This window comes from Haemorhous mexicanus, chromosome Z (genome assembly GCF_027477595.1).
Source record: "Haemorhous mexicanus isolate bHaeMex1 chromosome Z, bHaeMex1.pri, whole genome shotgun sequence".
Classification (NCBI taxonomy): domain Eukaryota; kingdom Metazoa; phylum Chordata; class Aves; order Passeriformes; family Fringillidae; genus Haemorhous; species Haemorhous mexicanus.
The window spans coordinates 68,327,194-68,342,783 of record NC_082381.1 but is presented as its reverse complement, the minus strand read 5'-3'; the positions used below and the strand labels follow the sequence as shown (position 1 = coordinate 68,342,783).

Here is a 15,590-nt window from a genome sequence, read left to right as displayed (position 1 = left end):
CAGTTCGGTGACTATTCTAATGTATTCCTTTCTGCCCCCAGATTACAGGGGCTGTTCTGGCAGCTGATAATAACTGAAGTGTAGAAGTGCTTTGGCTAAGCTCTATTTTTTTCCAGTCTCATCTCTGGCAGCAAGAGAAAGAAATGACAGAGACCTGCAGCGCTGCTTTTCACTACCTGGCAATTTTCTTATACATTGTGAAGAATAGGTAGGAAATTAAGCAACTTGTTCTGCTATGAGGATGACACCAGAGGCAAATTCTGACAGAAAAAGGTTTAGCTTTATAACCAAGGACTCACGAATTATGAATAAGTCCAGGTTTTGGAGATATAACAACTTATGCGCAGAACATGGAGTACCAAGGAGGAACTCTTTTCAATGGTTAGTTAAAATTATTTAGCTAGGTTTGGAGCAGTATATGTGTGTAATTAATTTAGCCAAAATCAGTTTTTGCCTGTGTGTGTGTATTTCATATTTCCTTATCATTAAATATTGGTATAGGCAAATTTCTGGGTCAAATTCTGTCCCTAGTGACTCTTATAATCCTCTTCCACAATAAATTAACTTTTAAAGGTCTGATCTAAATACTGATTAGAAACCACAAAGAGCTACCAGCTAACAATGTAATATCCAGCATCAAAAGCTTGCTCTAAACAGAGAAGGACTGAGATTTGGAGAGTTGTGTATCATTGTTTTTCCTTCCACTAGTAATCTGATGACAATAATAATAATAATAATAATAACAACAACAACAATAATAGTAGTCATACTGGATAAACTGATCAAATTAGAAATATGAAAAAGTGGAGACTTACATTCTGGTTCCTATTTTCATCAACTATGTACTGTCTTAATTAGAGCACACCAATAACTGGTCTGTGCTCACGTTTCTCTTTCTGTGAAATGAAGAAGGTAGCTATTCTGTACTGATGCTGTGGGACTTTCTTCATTACAAAAGCTCTTAGTCTGTTTCGATTTCACAATTGGATTAATCTGGGGTCCAGGAATAAACAAATAAGGCCCTGGTACAGATTATTATATATTTATATCTAGTATTAGCACATTAATTGAGGAACCTGTGTTCTCAGGAAACGAAAAACAAAAAAAGGAGATTTTTTTCAAAATAGTGTCTAAACAATATTTTAAAAATTTACAGGATAACTGGGTTTAAAAGCCATTTAGGTCTTAAAAAATGAACGAGTTATCCAGGAAGATTTGGGAAAGCTTTCAGATGCCTAACTTTCGTCATCTGCTTTGGTTTCAGAGAGTGAAAGCTTGGTCACAAATCCCAATGTCGATGCCCCTTTGAAACACTCAAAGGGACTTCTGTTTGCTGCAAGATCACAACTAGGCATCTGTAGCCATCTGCAAAATAGTACGAAGACAGCAAAATTGCTGCCATAAACTGCCGGTAGCTCCGTTTTAGAGGAAGTGAGGGGCGCAGAAAACCCTTATATAATGCAAAATAGCAGCTCTTACTTAAACCCGGGAGCGGAGCGTGTCTCGCTGTGCCCACGCCGAGTCGATCCCGGCAGATCTCGGGCTCTGGCAGACCCCGCTGCCCTGTCCGCACCGGGCTGTGGGCAGCGGGACCGGGCCCTCAGGGTGCCGCCAGCCCCGGGACGCCGCGCTTTCCACGACCTCCTGCCTCCTTCCGCGGCGGGAGGCAGTCCCCCTGGCAGGGCAGACCCAGCCCCGCCACTTGCCGCCCTCCCGCCGCGCTCCGCCGCTCCGGGCCCGCCCTCCGCACCACTGGCTCCGCCCGGCCCGGCCCGGCCCGCCCCGCCCGCCCGCAGGCACCGCCCGCCGCCCAGAGCGCGGTGCCTGGCCCGGCCCGGCCCGGGAGCGCCGCTGCCGCGCTGCGCTCTGCGGGTCGGGGGAGCGTGGCTGCCGCTGGCGGAGCATGCGGGCGACACGGCTCTGAGCCCCCGGCCATGGCGGAGAAAGTTTCGGCGGCTTCGGAACGGGAGCGGGGCTCCGGCCACGTCGGCTCCTCTTGCTCCGGCTCCTCCTCCGGCTCGGAAACTCTCTCCGAGGAGGGAGAGGGCGGCGCGGCGGCGACGGCCCCCGGCGGGGCAACGGCTTCGCCGGAGCGGGCGATCCCCGGCGGGAGGGCAGAGGACGACGCCTCGCTGGAGGAGCGGGACGAGGAGGTGCGCGGGGTCGGGGCGGCGGCGGCTGCTTCTCCGCCCCTGTGCTCCGGGGCCGCGCCGGGAGCAGTCGCCCAGCGCGGCCGTCCCGGGGTGCGAGGCGGAGGTGACCCGCGGCGGGGAGCGGCTTCGTGCCCACCTGGGGACAGCGCCTTCGCGTCAGTCTCCCTGGCTAAACCCGAGACGTTCTTGTTTCTGCTCGGCCGGCTCCAGCCCTCTGGCTGCCGATAATTGAGAGTTAGGGTTTTTTGTATGGAGATATGGAGAGCGGATTTTTAGTTTTGGAGATCTTGTTTATGTGTGTGTGTGTGTGTGTGTGTTTTTCTGGGGTTTTTTTTGTTTGTTTTTTTTCCTTCCGTCCCCGAGCGTGTCACCTTTGGAAAGCGCTGCTCCAGAGCAAACTCTTTAATGCCAGAAGGAAGTGATGGGCAACCCCCCACACTACAGTAATCCCCTGTTGAGAGCTTATGACAGGCTGTGGATCATGGAGGAGCTCTGTGGGTGATAGATCTATAGCGTGATACGCAGATACGCGTGTTGTTCCCTTTCCTCTCCTGATCTAGCTACAATACCTACTAAGCACTCTTAAGACAAAGCAACCACCCCACAATGTTACAGTAAAACAATCTTTTTGGGTCTTGAGACGGGTTTTAAAAAATTTTATTTAGTTCTTGTTCCATGATTTACACTTCTTAAATCTGTTTCAAGCCATGACCCCAGCCAAATGCATTGTTCTGTCTGACTGCTGCTTTACTTTGCTTTGGTGCATCGATTCTTGTGTGCCTTACTTACGGTCTTTCATTGTGGTCAACTTTTTAGTTTGCTCTTAGGTGGCGTTTTTTTATTCTGTGCCTTTATGCGGCTGGATGTCCAAAGGTTTTTTTGAGAAACCTTGCATTTCTAGAGGAATATGTTAAACTGGTTGAAGTTATTTTCAACTAGTTGAGCTGTGGTTGTCAGGAATGTTTCCCTCTGCAGTAATAGCTGTTTACGTGGCTCCTGTTTTTTTCTCTTTTCCTGGTGCATCCTGTAAATTGATACAACTGCAAGGCAGCCTGATGAATTGGAACTAAATATACCTTCTGTATCTCCCTTCTTTTTTTTTTCTTAAATACTCAAACTCAGACCAGGTTCTTTGCTTCTTTCAACTGCATGAGCCCCTGAAGAGTGGAATGTATTTGCAGTGAAATGCAGGAGTAGAGTGAATGTGGATATATCCACTTTTTAAAAAAAATACGTGTAGATGTGAACTTCCTTTTTCACTGAACTGAGTAGGAGCTCCATAGCTGCTGTTAGTATGGAGCACACTTCTAGGTGATTAAGATATCCTGCTTCTCGGCAGGAATGATGCATGTGGGCTTGGGCCTATGCTTTCCACAATTATGTAGTGTCTAGATGGTTTAATGCTCAGTTGGTAAGCCTGCATAATACCGTGTAGAAATATACAGGGTCTGTCTGTTCAGTTAGCTAAACTCGGAGCTGCTGGCAGACCAGTGAATTTCTGGTAAAGACTTGTTATTTCTGTGTATGGTTTGGAGATAAATTACAGGCATATTTTTAATTGACAATATAGAGAAGGTAAGCCCAAAAATAACTCAACGTTGCAATAGTGGAATTTTGAAATTCTGTAAGGGCAATCTGATATCTCACCATCAGTTAGTAGTGCTAGGACATAGCAGCATAAACTCAAGTTAGTGTTGTGGTGGGAGAGTTTGCTTAGAATATGCAGCATTATTCTGTCCCCTTTATGCCCCTCTGCTAGATTCCTTTATTACCTGAAACCAGATTTTTTTTTTTTTGCCTGTTTTTTGTGCTTTGATTTTGCCCATCCTTCCATTTTGGTGTAGTCAGTGTTTGCAGCTGAATTTCTGCCTACCTGCAGAACCACCTGGCAAATCCACCTGTACAAATAACTTATTTTTTGTGCAAGGACACCACAGTACATTACAGTGCAGAGGTTAATTTGAAACTGAGAGAGCAGCTATTCACATGGAAATCCCTGAGGACAGTGGAAAAAAGCAAGGCTGAGGTCCAGGATGTAGGTACACATGATTTCAGGCTTACTTTGTGTGCCACCTGCTGAAAGTATCCCATTGAGAGAAGTGCTTGAAGATACTGTTTTCACATAGACATCCTGTGTAATTACTGTCAAATACTGAAATGTTGATGTTCTCTGTGATTTTCTGTTACTGAGTTCTTTTAGTTATATGGATCTCCAGTGTTTGATCCTGTGCTTGCAGGTTTCATTTGTCCTCTTGCCCTATCCTTGTTCCTGTTGCCAGCATAGCAGAATTGAATCTGTTGTCACAGCTGTTCAGTATCCTTCAGACAGCAGTGGAACAGATTGTCCTGCTACCTCTATTTCTACTTTAGCTGTCAGTAAATTCTTCTAAAGTCATGACATATGTTTCCAAACTAAATAAATGGATAGTTTGAAAACATGTAGATTTTCCCGTACACGTTACCATTTCATGTGGTATTTCAGTAGAACTATTTCTTCTTCTGTGACATTGTGTAAGACATCCTTGACAACGTGAACCTGTCTCCTCCTGGATTTCTTTAGACTAAACAGCCCCAGTGTCTTTCATCTTCTCCTGTAGAATGTGTTTCCAGGATCATTCTCATTGCTGTCCTGTGTACTCATTCCAGTTGGTTACATCTGTCTTGAAGCATGATGTCAAAAAGCAGGGTGTCATACTCAGATTTACACCTTGCCAGATCTGCTAGAACAGAGAGATTATTTCAGAGGTTTCTCAAACACTGTTGTTTTTTACATAGCCCAGACAGCTAATTTGCAGTTTGTGGCCCATTATGAATTTTGTCTTTTCCTGAAGAATGATATGAACATTTCTACTCTATGAAAAAGTGGTTTGTCTCCCCACCTCAGCGAAGAAAGCTTAATCTAGAGTATGTCAGCTTCTTTTATGTTCAGAAATTAGACTGAAAACATGATAACTCCTTTTCTGATTACCATGTCTGAAAGAGTTAAGTCCTGAAGGGAAACAAGCAAGGAAAGGGTGGGAAGAGATGGTATGTCACTTTTTTTTAATTTCCCTGTTGTCATTACTTCATCCTACAGTTGCATAAACTTCACCTTAAAAAAAAACAAAAAACCAAAAAACCACAAAATACCTGAAGAAAAACTGTCCCTCACTTCATGTAGGCAGGAACAAGTAATAGTTTACAAGATTACAGTCATCAGTTTCTGAAGTGTTTTTGATGTCTTACTTTGAGATCTTAAGACACATGAGAATTAAATAAGGGTTTAACACCAACATCTGAGAAGTGCTTTGCTTTTGGAACATATGGGCATTGAAGTGCTGTGGGTAGCAAGCACATAAACACAAATGAATTCAAGCAGATTATTTGCCTGTGCTCTTCTGAGGTGAGTGGCTAACTGCTGACAGCAGGCAGGATGGGATTGCATGGTGAAGGGCACTCAAGAACAATACTGCATAGATGATGGGTCACTGCATTTCTAATGCCATGTAGTTGGTTAGGTTTTTTTTTAATTTTATCTGTATTCTCTTCGGAACTCTTTGCTGGAAATAGTGTTTTGCAGACTATGAAGAGAGGATTTGTGGCTGGGCAACCATATGTTTTCTGTTGTAATCTGTCTGCTTCTGCTCTCTGTGAGTAGTCAATACTGGACTGGCATTGTGGAGGGTAATGGACATGGAGGATAATCATTTTGATGGTGGCTTTCAAATCTTAGTCAGTGTTTTATAGGGGAGCTGAAAGCTCACTTGGTTGGACCTTGTTTCTTAAGAGGAGAATAAAGGCAAGCTGTGGTTTCCTTGCTTACAGTATTGTCAAAGATCTGAAGGTTAAATTGTGTGTCTTGGAGTTGTCTGTCTTTTCCATCACCTTTCTATAAACTGTGTCACAGTAACTACACATTGCTTACCAAAGCAGAGTAACAAACCAGGAAGGATCAGAATTCTTTCAAAATCATACTTTGCCATATAACAAAATGTCTGAAATGGATCCAGAAACTTCTGAATTTGCCAGTGACTTCTGAATTACTATAGTAAGTTCTCTTCATTATTATAGATGCTTAAAAAAACTCCCTTAGAACCTAAAACCACCCAGACAAAATGGGAGGGGGGAGGTATGGTATTTTATTCTCAAATAATTCCAGTTCTTGGTCTGTAGATTCAATGTTTGGCACTGAAGTGACTATTTTTGAGATGATGAGTGATGAGCAACATGGCAAGATAAGATTTCTCATGAAAAATGTCCATGGAACTTAGAAGTTGATTGTTGCACATTTTCTCCTACAATCTAGTTAGTATGTATAGTGTATTAAAAAAGATACCTCACTGCACGGAGTACAAAACCTTTTTCTGTTGTGGCTAACTCTTTTCCTGAATCTGACTTCTTGTTGTTCATGTTGCAATCTGTTGCAGTTTCATGAGGACTGTGTGGTAAGAATTAATCACTAAGAAGCTAAGATTTTGTCATTAGAGTATTCATAGCAAGGTGAGGTGTGTGGTAAAGAATGTATTGCTCTGGAAATTACACTTTCACACATTCATCCTTCAACATATGCCCACTGGGCCCCTTCAGCATTACCGTTTGTGTGCCAGATCTTCACCCCAACAAAATTGTGGTGCTGTTTGGGAGAAGGGTGGCAATCAAAACACTTTAGGGTAAAATAAGCAGTGTATGAAGTGATGGCAATGTTTACATGTGTATCTACATGTAATGGAGGTGGTGGTAGTTCTGACAAAATGCCACTGTGACCTAGCTAGAAAGTAGTGTTTTTGTTACTTCTTTCCATTCCTGCTTATCCTGCTGCAGAAGTAACCATGGGACATTTACAGACTATGTGGGATTTACCACAGATTTTTCCTCTAATTGTTTCAGGCATTCTTGTCTCTTAACAGTGATAGATTCTTCCCTGTTGTAGCCCCCCGAATGATAAAGCTAGCTAAAGATGAATAGCCTAATTGCTAGAGTGTGATCTTTAGTTCATCTAAAGAATAGTAATGCCATCAAAAATGTTATTCTTCTCAGGGTTAAAATGATTGTGGTGGGATTAAATGAAACAGTCATCTAGTCTAGAGCAGCTGCAAAACTGTTACTGTGTCATGTCAGCCAGACTAACAGCATTGTTTTTGGTTTTTTAGCTCTATTTGTGGTAAGTTACCTATAAAGTGAAATATTTGACAATTTGAGTAAGTAGGGCTGTCTCAAGAGTCATGTAAAAGACTTCATTGATTTGCTTTTAGTATGAAGAAAATGTATGTTTGTCTGCTGCTTTAAACCTTTCGTATGCAGGATAGGCCTTTAAAGGTGCCTGCTGCTATGTACCCTTATTGTCTCAGAAATTCTCTGGGACATGGACACATGTTTGGGGGTCTAATATAAAACAGCTCTGTGTGCTGCTTGATGTTTGAGAATAACGTACAGTAGTAATGTTTGCAGCTCTCTGGAGCTTCTTTTCAAGAATTTGGTGGGTATAAATATGCCTATAACCAGAACATCTATCTTTCTTCTCACTTGGAATAAGTGAGAAGTGAAGAAGCATACATCGAGTTGCATATCTGATTTTTTGCACCAGAACTATTTAGATACTTAAAATTCTAGAAGGAGGTGGGTGTGGAACTGATAATTACAGTCTTCAAAATCTGAACAGATTGCAAAAGTAGTTGAGAGCCCCTTTTGCACCCTTTAGATTTTTCAGACTGGTGGACATAGTCCTGAGGCTAATCTTCAGTATCCCTTAGTGTCTGTATGCCCAACTGTGAAACCAAATATAAAGAAACATCTTTTTTGGAAAGCTGCAGCTCTTTAGAAGGAATGCAGCCTGAGTCCACCATAGTCTGCTGCCTTTTGACAGTGTGCTGGCTAGACGTAAGCTGCTTTGAAGTGAATGTTGGTAAACATAACAAGGTGTGTTACTCTTGTACTATCAGGAAGCTCTTATGATGGGGCTTCTTTGCTAGTAGTAACAGCTTGTGTAAACTTGAGCTTGTCGAAGGGAATAAGAGAATCTGAAGTCTTGAGGCACAAAATATAAGCATGACAAAGCACAGTGTAAATGAGGAGGTCCTTGAGCTAGGAAGCTGAGCAGCTAGGTAGCTTTTTTTCTGTAACAATTCATACCATGGGGTAGCTTGCCTCTTGGTTTTGTCACAAATTATGCGCTCTGTTCCCCACTCCCAAAGCACAACTGTGCTCAAAGGTTGCAGTACTGAAGCATTTATATATATTGAATACTTGGTTTCTGATCTTACTTTTTTTGTTACTGCCTAGAGCTGACAAACATTAACTAGCGATGCTTTTCTGTACAAGGCATGACAAAAAGATTTGCCTTTCTGTTAGAGCAAACATCTGGAATACGGAATTGGGAAATTTAGGAATAAGGGGCATAAAGACTCTGAAAAGATTAGTAATGAGAACAGAGTCCCTGCAGTTTTTTGTTGAATCTTCCTTCAGTAAAATTGCTCTGACACCAGGCTGGAGGTTTTCTCTTACACCATTATGACAAAGTAGATGCCTGTTATTAAGAATTTCAGTAATGCAGAACTGTGTGTTCTCCTGCTGGCTGGGATCTGACCTGCTCAGGCTTTGTCATAAGAGAAATACCAGTCTTCTGAACAGCTTCTTTAATGGGGAAAGAGGAGGGGAGGAAGAAAATTTTTGTTTAGTTTCTAGTTTGGTTTTCTTTGGTTGTTGTTTTTTGGTATGTGCAGCAGTGTTCTAGCATATGTTAGGAGCTTCTCAATGTTATGGTATCACCAGCAGTACTGTGCCATTGCTAAGCTCCTTTAAAAATGGTGATGTGGGTTTGAAATACTCTGCAGTCGAAAACACACAAGGTTCTACTGCCAAATTTTATGATTTGTTGCTTCAGCCTTTAGATTTTTCAGTTCTTCTCTTGCAGCTGTGGCGTTCAAAATTTTTTTGAAACTTTATAATAGTTGGGTGGTGTTGGGTTTTAAGCTATATGAGTTGTGGGAGACTGGTACTTAAAGTCATAAAATGCTGGTAGCTCTTTTTTTGTGATAGAGTGAAAGCAAAAATTTGAGGACAAGGTAGCTGAAAAAGTGAGAAACATGGGAGTGTGTTGGCAAATGAGCTGTGCTCTGAAATCAAGCCAGGAACCTCTCTTAATTTTTGGTTTACTGAGCTAAGTAAGGTTTTATTTACACTTTGCTTCTAGAAGGGGTGCCCTCGTTAAACTTTCTCTCTGAAAGTCTGTCTGGTTCCAGCCAAGGAGCAGTGGGATGAATGCCTTACCCTCCTGTACAAATGTAACTAAGCTGATGAATTTGCATTGTTCAGAAGTGAGCTACAAGTACCTCAAGGGTTAAAGCATAAGTGTTCAGCAGTATGAACAGCCTGGCTCCCTTGCCACAGGTTTCTTTACTGAGTAACTTAAGTTTCAAGTGGGAACCAGGGATAAATGGAAGACTTTTTTCTTAATGGATAATTCACAGAATTGCTAGGTTGGAAGAGACCTTAAAGATCATCCAACCCATGCCCTAACACCTCAGCGAAACCGTGGCACCAAGTGCCACATCCAGTCTTTTCTTAAACACATCCAGGGATGGTGACTCCACCACCTTCCCGGGCAGACCATTTCAGTACTTTTATCACCCTTTGTTAAAAAAAACTTCTTCGTAATATCCAACCTATATTTCCCTTGATGCAGCTTAAGAATGTGTTCTTGTTCTGTCAGTTGCTGCCTGGCGAAAGAGACCAATCCCCACCTGGCTACAGCCACCTTTCAGGAAGTTGTAGAGAGGATAAGGTCACCCCTGAGTCTCCTTTTCTCCAGGCTAAACACCCCCAGCTCCCTCAGTTGTTCCTCACAGGGTTTGTGTTCCAAGCCCCTCACCAGCCTCGTCACCTCCTCTGGACATGCTCAGGTGTCTCAAGGTCCTTCCCAAACTGAGGGGCCAGAGCTGGACACAGCACTCAAGGTGCTGCCTCACCAGTGCTGAGTACAGGGGAAGGGTGACCTCCCTGCTCCTGCTGTCCACACTATTCCTGACACAGGCCAGGATGCCACTGGCCTGTATGGCCACCAGGGCACCCTGCTGGCTCCTGTTCAGTCAGCTGTCACCAGTACCCCTGGTCCCTTTCTGCCTGGGCATTGTCCAGCCACACTGTCCCCAGCTTGTAAGGTTACCTGGGGTTATTGTGGCCAAAATGCAGGACTTGGCACTTGGATTTATTCAGCTTCTTCCTGTTAGACTCTGAGACTCTGCCCATCCATTCAGTCATTCCAGGTCTCTCTGCAAAGCCATCCTACCTTCCAACAGATGACACATGATCCCAGCTTAGTGTCATCTGCAAATTCACTAGTGAAAGACTCAATTCCCTCATCCATGTCATCAATAAAGATATTGAACAGAACTGGTCCCAGCACAGACCCCTGAGGGACACCACTGCTGGCTGGTCCCAGCTGGATGCAGCACCGTTCACCACCACTCTCTGGGCCCGCCATCCAGCCAGTTCCTGAACCAGCACAGAGTGCTCCTGTCCAAGCTGTGGTCCCAGATTTTCCAGGAGTGTGCTGTGGGAGACAGTGTCAAAGGTCTTGCTGAAATCCAGGTACACACCATCCACAGCCTTTCCTGCATCCACCAGGCGGGTCACCTGGTCATAAAAGGAGACCAGGTTGGTCAAACACGACCTACCCCTCCTAAACCCTTGCTGGCTGGGTCTGATACCCTGGCCATCCTGTAGGTGCTGTGTGATGACACTCAGTATAAACTGTTCCATAACCTTACTGGGTACTGAGGTCAGGCTGACCGGCCTAAAATTACCAGGATCCTCCTTCCCACCCTTTTTATGAATGGCAGTCACACTGGCCAGTTTCCAGTCCTCTGGAACCTCACCAGTAAGCCAGGACTGCTGGTAAATGATGGAGAGTAGCTTTGCTAGCTCATCTGCCAGGTCCCTCATCACCATGGGATGGATCCCATCTGGTCCCATGGATTTATGAATATCCAAGCAGCTCAGCAGTTCTCTGACTGCCTCCTCTTGGATAATGAGGAGACCATTCTGCTCCCTGATATCATCAAGCAGCCCAAGAGGACAGTTATCCTGAAGGCAAGTCTTCTCACTAAAAACTGAGAAAAAGAAGGCATTAAGCACCTCTGTCTTCCCCTCATCTGCAGTAACAAAGTTCTCTTCTACATCTAATAAAGAACAAAGGTTAGTCTTACTCTTCCTTTTATCATTAATATATTTATAATAAAATTTTTTGTTATTCTTTACAAAAGTTGCCATTTTAAGTTCAAACTGAGCTTTAGCCTCCCTAATTTTTTTTTCTACATACTCTAGCAGCTCTTTAAATACTACCTGAGAAACCTCACCCTCCTTCCAAAGATAATACATCCTTTTTTTATTCCTGAGTTCCTCCAAAACCTCCTTGCCCATCCAGGCTGGATGTTTGCCTCATTGACTTGTCTTTTGGCACACAGGGGCAGTCTGTTGCTGTACCCCCAAGTACTCCATTTTGAAGCATGCCTGCCCTTACTGAACTCCTTTATTTTTAAGGACTACTTCCCAAGAAACTCTCTGAATATGTCTCCCGAATAGGCCGAAGTCTGCCCTCTGAATGTCCAGTCTAAAAGTCTTATTAATTTTCCTCTTGACTTCACCAAATATTGAGAATTTTATAATTTCATGATCATAATGCCCCAAGTGGCCTCCAGTTACCACATCTCCCACCAACCTATCTCTATTTGCAAATGACATATCTAACATAGTCCCTTCCCTGGTGGGCTCACCCACCAGCTATGACAAAAAGTTGTCCTCCACAAACTCTAAAAATTTCCTGGACTGCCTTTTTTCAGCTGTGTTAAGTTCCCAGCAAATGTCTGGCAAGTTGAAGTCACCAAAAAGAACTAGGGCTGATGATCCAGAAATATTCTGTAACTGCTTATAGAATGAATTTCCACCTCTTCTTCCTGGTTGGGTGAATGGTTACAGACTCCCAGTCTGCCTTGTTGGCCTTCCCCCTAATTCTCACCCATAGGCACTCAACTTCATCATCAAAAATTTCAATACCTATGGTGTCCAAAAAAGCCTGCCTAATATAAAGGGCCACCCTTTTGCCTCTTCTCCCTTTCCTGTCTCTTCTGAAGAGTTTGTAGCCATCCAGTGCAGAGCTGTGTGAGTCATCCCACCATGTCTCTGTGATGGTGACCATATCAATCTCTGCTGTTGCACCTTGGCCTCCAGTTCTTCTTTGTTGCCCATTGTATGCATGCACACACTGGTACTCATGCACCTCAGCTGGGCTGCTGATTTCACTCCTGATTCAGGCTTACCACCTTTGGGCCTGCTTCCAGAGAGCCCAGCTGCATCCCCTTCCCCCTTCAAACCTCTCAATGAGTTCTGCCAGTTCACAAGCTAAAAACCTTCTACCCTCAACAGAGAGATGGAGCCCATCTGGTTCCAGCAGGCCAGGTGCTGTAAAAGTTGCCCCAAAATTCTGCTGATGACACCAACCCTTGAGCCACTTGTTGACAATGTGGGCTCTCCTGTTCTTTTCATAATTTTTCTCAGCCACCAAAGGCACTGAGCAGAACATTACCTGTGCTCCTGCCATGTCAACCCCTTGACCCCGTGCCCTAAAGCCCTGACACTCCTCTTTTCCATTTAATCACTGCCAGCCTGGAGTATCAGCAGTAGGTAATAATCAGAGGGCTGAATTAGCCCAGGGAGTCTCTCAGTGATATCCCATACCCCAGCCCCAGTTAGGCAGCAGACCTCTCTGTGGGGTGCGTGCGGTCACCATGTGGGGCCCTCTGTTCCCCTCAGAAGGGAATCACCCATCACAATTACTCTTCTTTCCTTTTTGATGTTAGAGGTGGTGATCCCTCTGACAGATGAATCATAATTGGGAGGCTCACTGTGCAGATAATTTTCTTCTAAATCATCTGGCTGACTTTCCAGGGGTTCATACCTAAGTGTCACCTCGCTTGGGAGTGGGGGTGGGGAGGAACTTTTATTATTACCTTCTCAAGTAGGTACCCACTTCCACTCCCCTTCATCCACCAGGTGACCTTCTGTTCTCTGACAGTGGGAGGCATGGGAGTCCTCTGACTCTTGGTGGGCTTCCCTCAAGGATGTAAGGGGTGAACTCCACTAGCTTATCTCCCTTTCACTTTCCCTGATACTCCTTAGTCTTTCAACTTCCTCCCTAAGCTCGACCACTAGCAAAAGGAGATTGTTCACCTGTTCACGACACAGGCAAGCTTCCTCCACAACATGCCCTGAAACTACTGATAAGCTCAAACAGTCAGCACAGGAATGGGTCTGGACAGACCATTTTGGAGGGTTCCATCTGATTACATATACTTGTACTAACTGCAGCTTCCGATTGCATACAGACCATTACTACCAGAAGCTCTAAAACCTGCCAATCAACAGAAACACCACAAACAACACACAGTACATCTTACTAGCAGGAAACCCTACAACCATGCCTGCATGCCCTGCCTGTGCAAACTGCCTCACAAACTGCCGTGCCACTCCCCTGTTCACCATGCTCACTAGGGGTCTCTTTTAATCAGCCCACTACTCAGAGATGGAGGAAGCCCTGCCCCAGACCTCGTGACCCTCAAGCACAAGCCACACACCTGCTCAGCGCTCCCACAAGCGGCCACTCAGCGATAGAGGAAGCCCCACTCCAGTCCTGCGTGGTCCTCAATCACACAGATAACATGTATAGTCTTACACAAGAAAAAGAGGAATGTTTTTTCTCTTCTTTTTGATCAAACAGCTCTGGAAGTGATCTTCAGGAGAAGCAAAAAAAACCCCAACCACAAAAGAAGCTACGACAACCCTGTTGCAAAATTGCTAAGTGTGTGTGAAAATAATTGATTATGGGATGGGATGAGATGAATGTATTTTTAATTTTTAGGGGGTGGTACTTCTATACCAAGTGACAAACTACTGTTGTTAGGCCATGCTGCCATGCTAGTGGGACTGTATAATTAATTGCATTTGGACTATTAATGATTCCATTGTTTTTAACAGCCTTGCAATCCTGAGGAAAAGAGCTGTGGGTGAATGAAGCAGATGAACTACTGCACTAAACTGCTAATTTGATTTTCATTGTTACCTCAGGAAACTTTCACTAGAATGTAATAATGCTGTAGCTATGGCTCAATGGGTGCTTTCATTGTAAAGCTGTTATTTGGGCCATATAACAAAAATGCCTCAGATGACTTTCATACTGTGTTTCTGGGTTTGTGCCTAGTACATGGCAGGGAAGAGCAGGGAGAATTATACCTAATGTATTTTGTTCTGGGCTACCTAGCAGAAGAGAAGATTGTTTACAAAAGGTCACAGGGAAATCCTTAAGCTCAACTGCATCTTCATAGCTTTGATAAGTATCTGGACTAATGTAAAGCTTCTGGGTGAGTTTTAACTTGCTGTCAGTGCTTTCTTCCCCCTTCTCATTTGTTCAAATACTGCTGGTGTTAACACATTACTCCACTGGAGGACACACTCCAGAGTTAAAGATGTCATTGATTTTGCTGGAACACCTCTGTAACAAGCAGAGTTCTGCATATTGAATTGGCTGTACATACATTCAGAAAATGTGGTTCTAAGTTACAGCTGAAGCAGCAAGGAGATGACCTTGGGCATATCACTTACTTACCATTGCACAGCAGTGACCGTCATGGAACTTCCTTGAGTTTCATTGTGCTCCTGAGTTTACTGAACCACAAACCATGTATTGGAATTATGGTGTGGGTTCAGGGTTGCTGAGTTCTGCTGAGAGGATGTATATATGCTCACGCTGAGTATGTGTTAAGGTAGTTGTGTGGAGCAACAAAAGATGTGTTGATGTAGTATTAGAGGCATGGTTTAGTGGTGCACTTGACAGGCTGGGCTAGTGGCTGGCTCGATGGAAGACGTGAATTAAAGAATATTCCTACTGGTTTACAATAGTATCACTCTGCTGAATATTACGTTCCCTCCTGGCAACTGTTTTTGTGGTCTCCCCCTGATTTGGTGCCACCCAAACTCAGCATGCATGTTTTTAAGCTCTTGTCAGAGGTAATAACTAGTGACTGAAAACTGAGGCAACTGAAACTTCAAGGGTTACATTAAGACAGCTGTAGTCCTACAGTCATTACCCTAAAGTAGGGTAAAGATTTTTGAGGAGGAGAGAGATTCACTTAGGGTATAATGAAATATACTTGGGGAAAACATTTCTCCATGGCGTTCAATAATTTTTATGCTTCTGATAGTATTAGCATCAGAAGCATAAAAATTTTTGAATGCCATGGAGAATGTGTGCATTGTATTAAAAGAACCATTGGACACAAATTGAAGGAAAAAAGTATGTTAAAAGTATGCAAAAACTTAAAGCCATACTATCAGGCACTTCAGCTTAAGCTTATTTGAGGGTGAAGGAAAGCACATCTGAACTTTGGAATGTTGCTAACTGCTGAAAAG

The 15,590-nt window shown here is 43.8% G+C and overlaps 1 protein-coding gene across 4 annotated transcripts in view; it reads left to right on the top strand.

The window, feature by feature from the left end:
• The first annotated feature begins 1,803 nt into the window (after positions 1 to 1,803).
• Positions 1,804 to 15,590, top strand: part of MAST4 (microtubule associated serine/threonine kinase family member 4) — a 281,672-nt gene continuing 267,885 nt past the window's right edge. For 3 of the 4 annotated variants that reach the window (XM_059836511.1, XM_059836509.1, XM_059836508.1), the window contains exon 1: positions 1,804 to 2,153. In XM_059836511.1, the coding sequence (XP_059692494.1) occupies positions 1,935 to 2,153 (219 nt within the window). In that variant the 5' untranslated portion in view covers positions 1,804 to 1,934. The remainder of the gene's footprint in view (positions 2,154 to 15,590) is intronic. The other variant, XM_059836510.1, reaches the window with a different exon arrangement.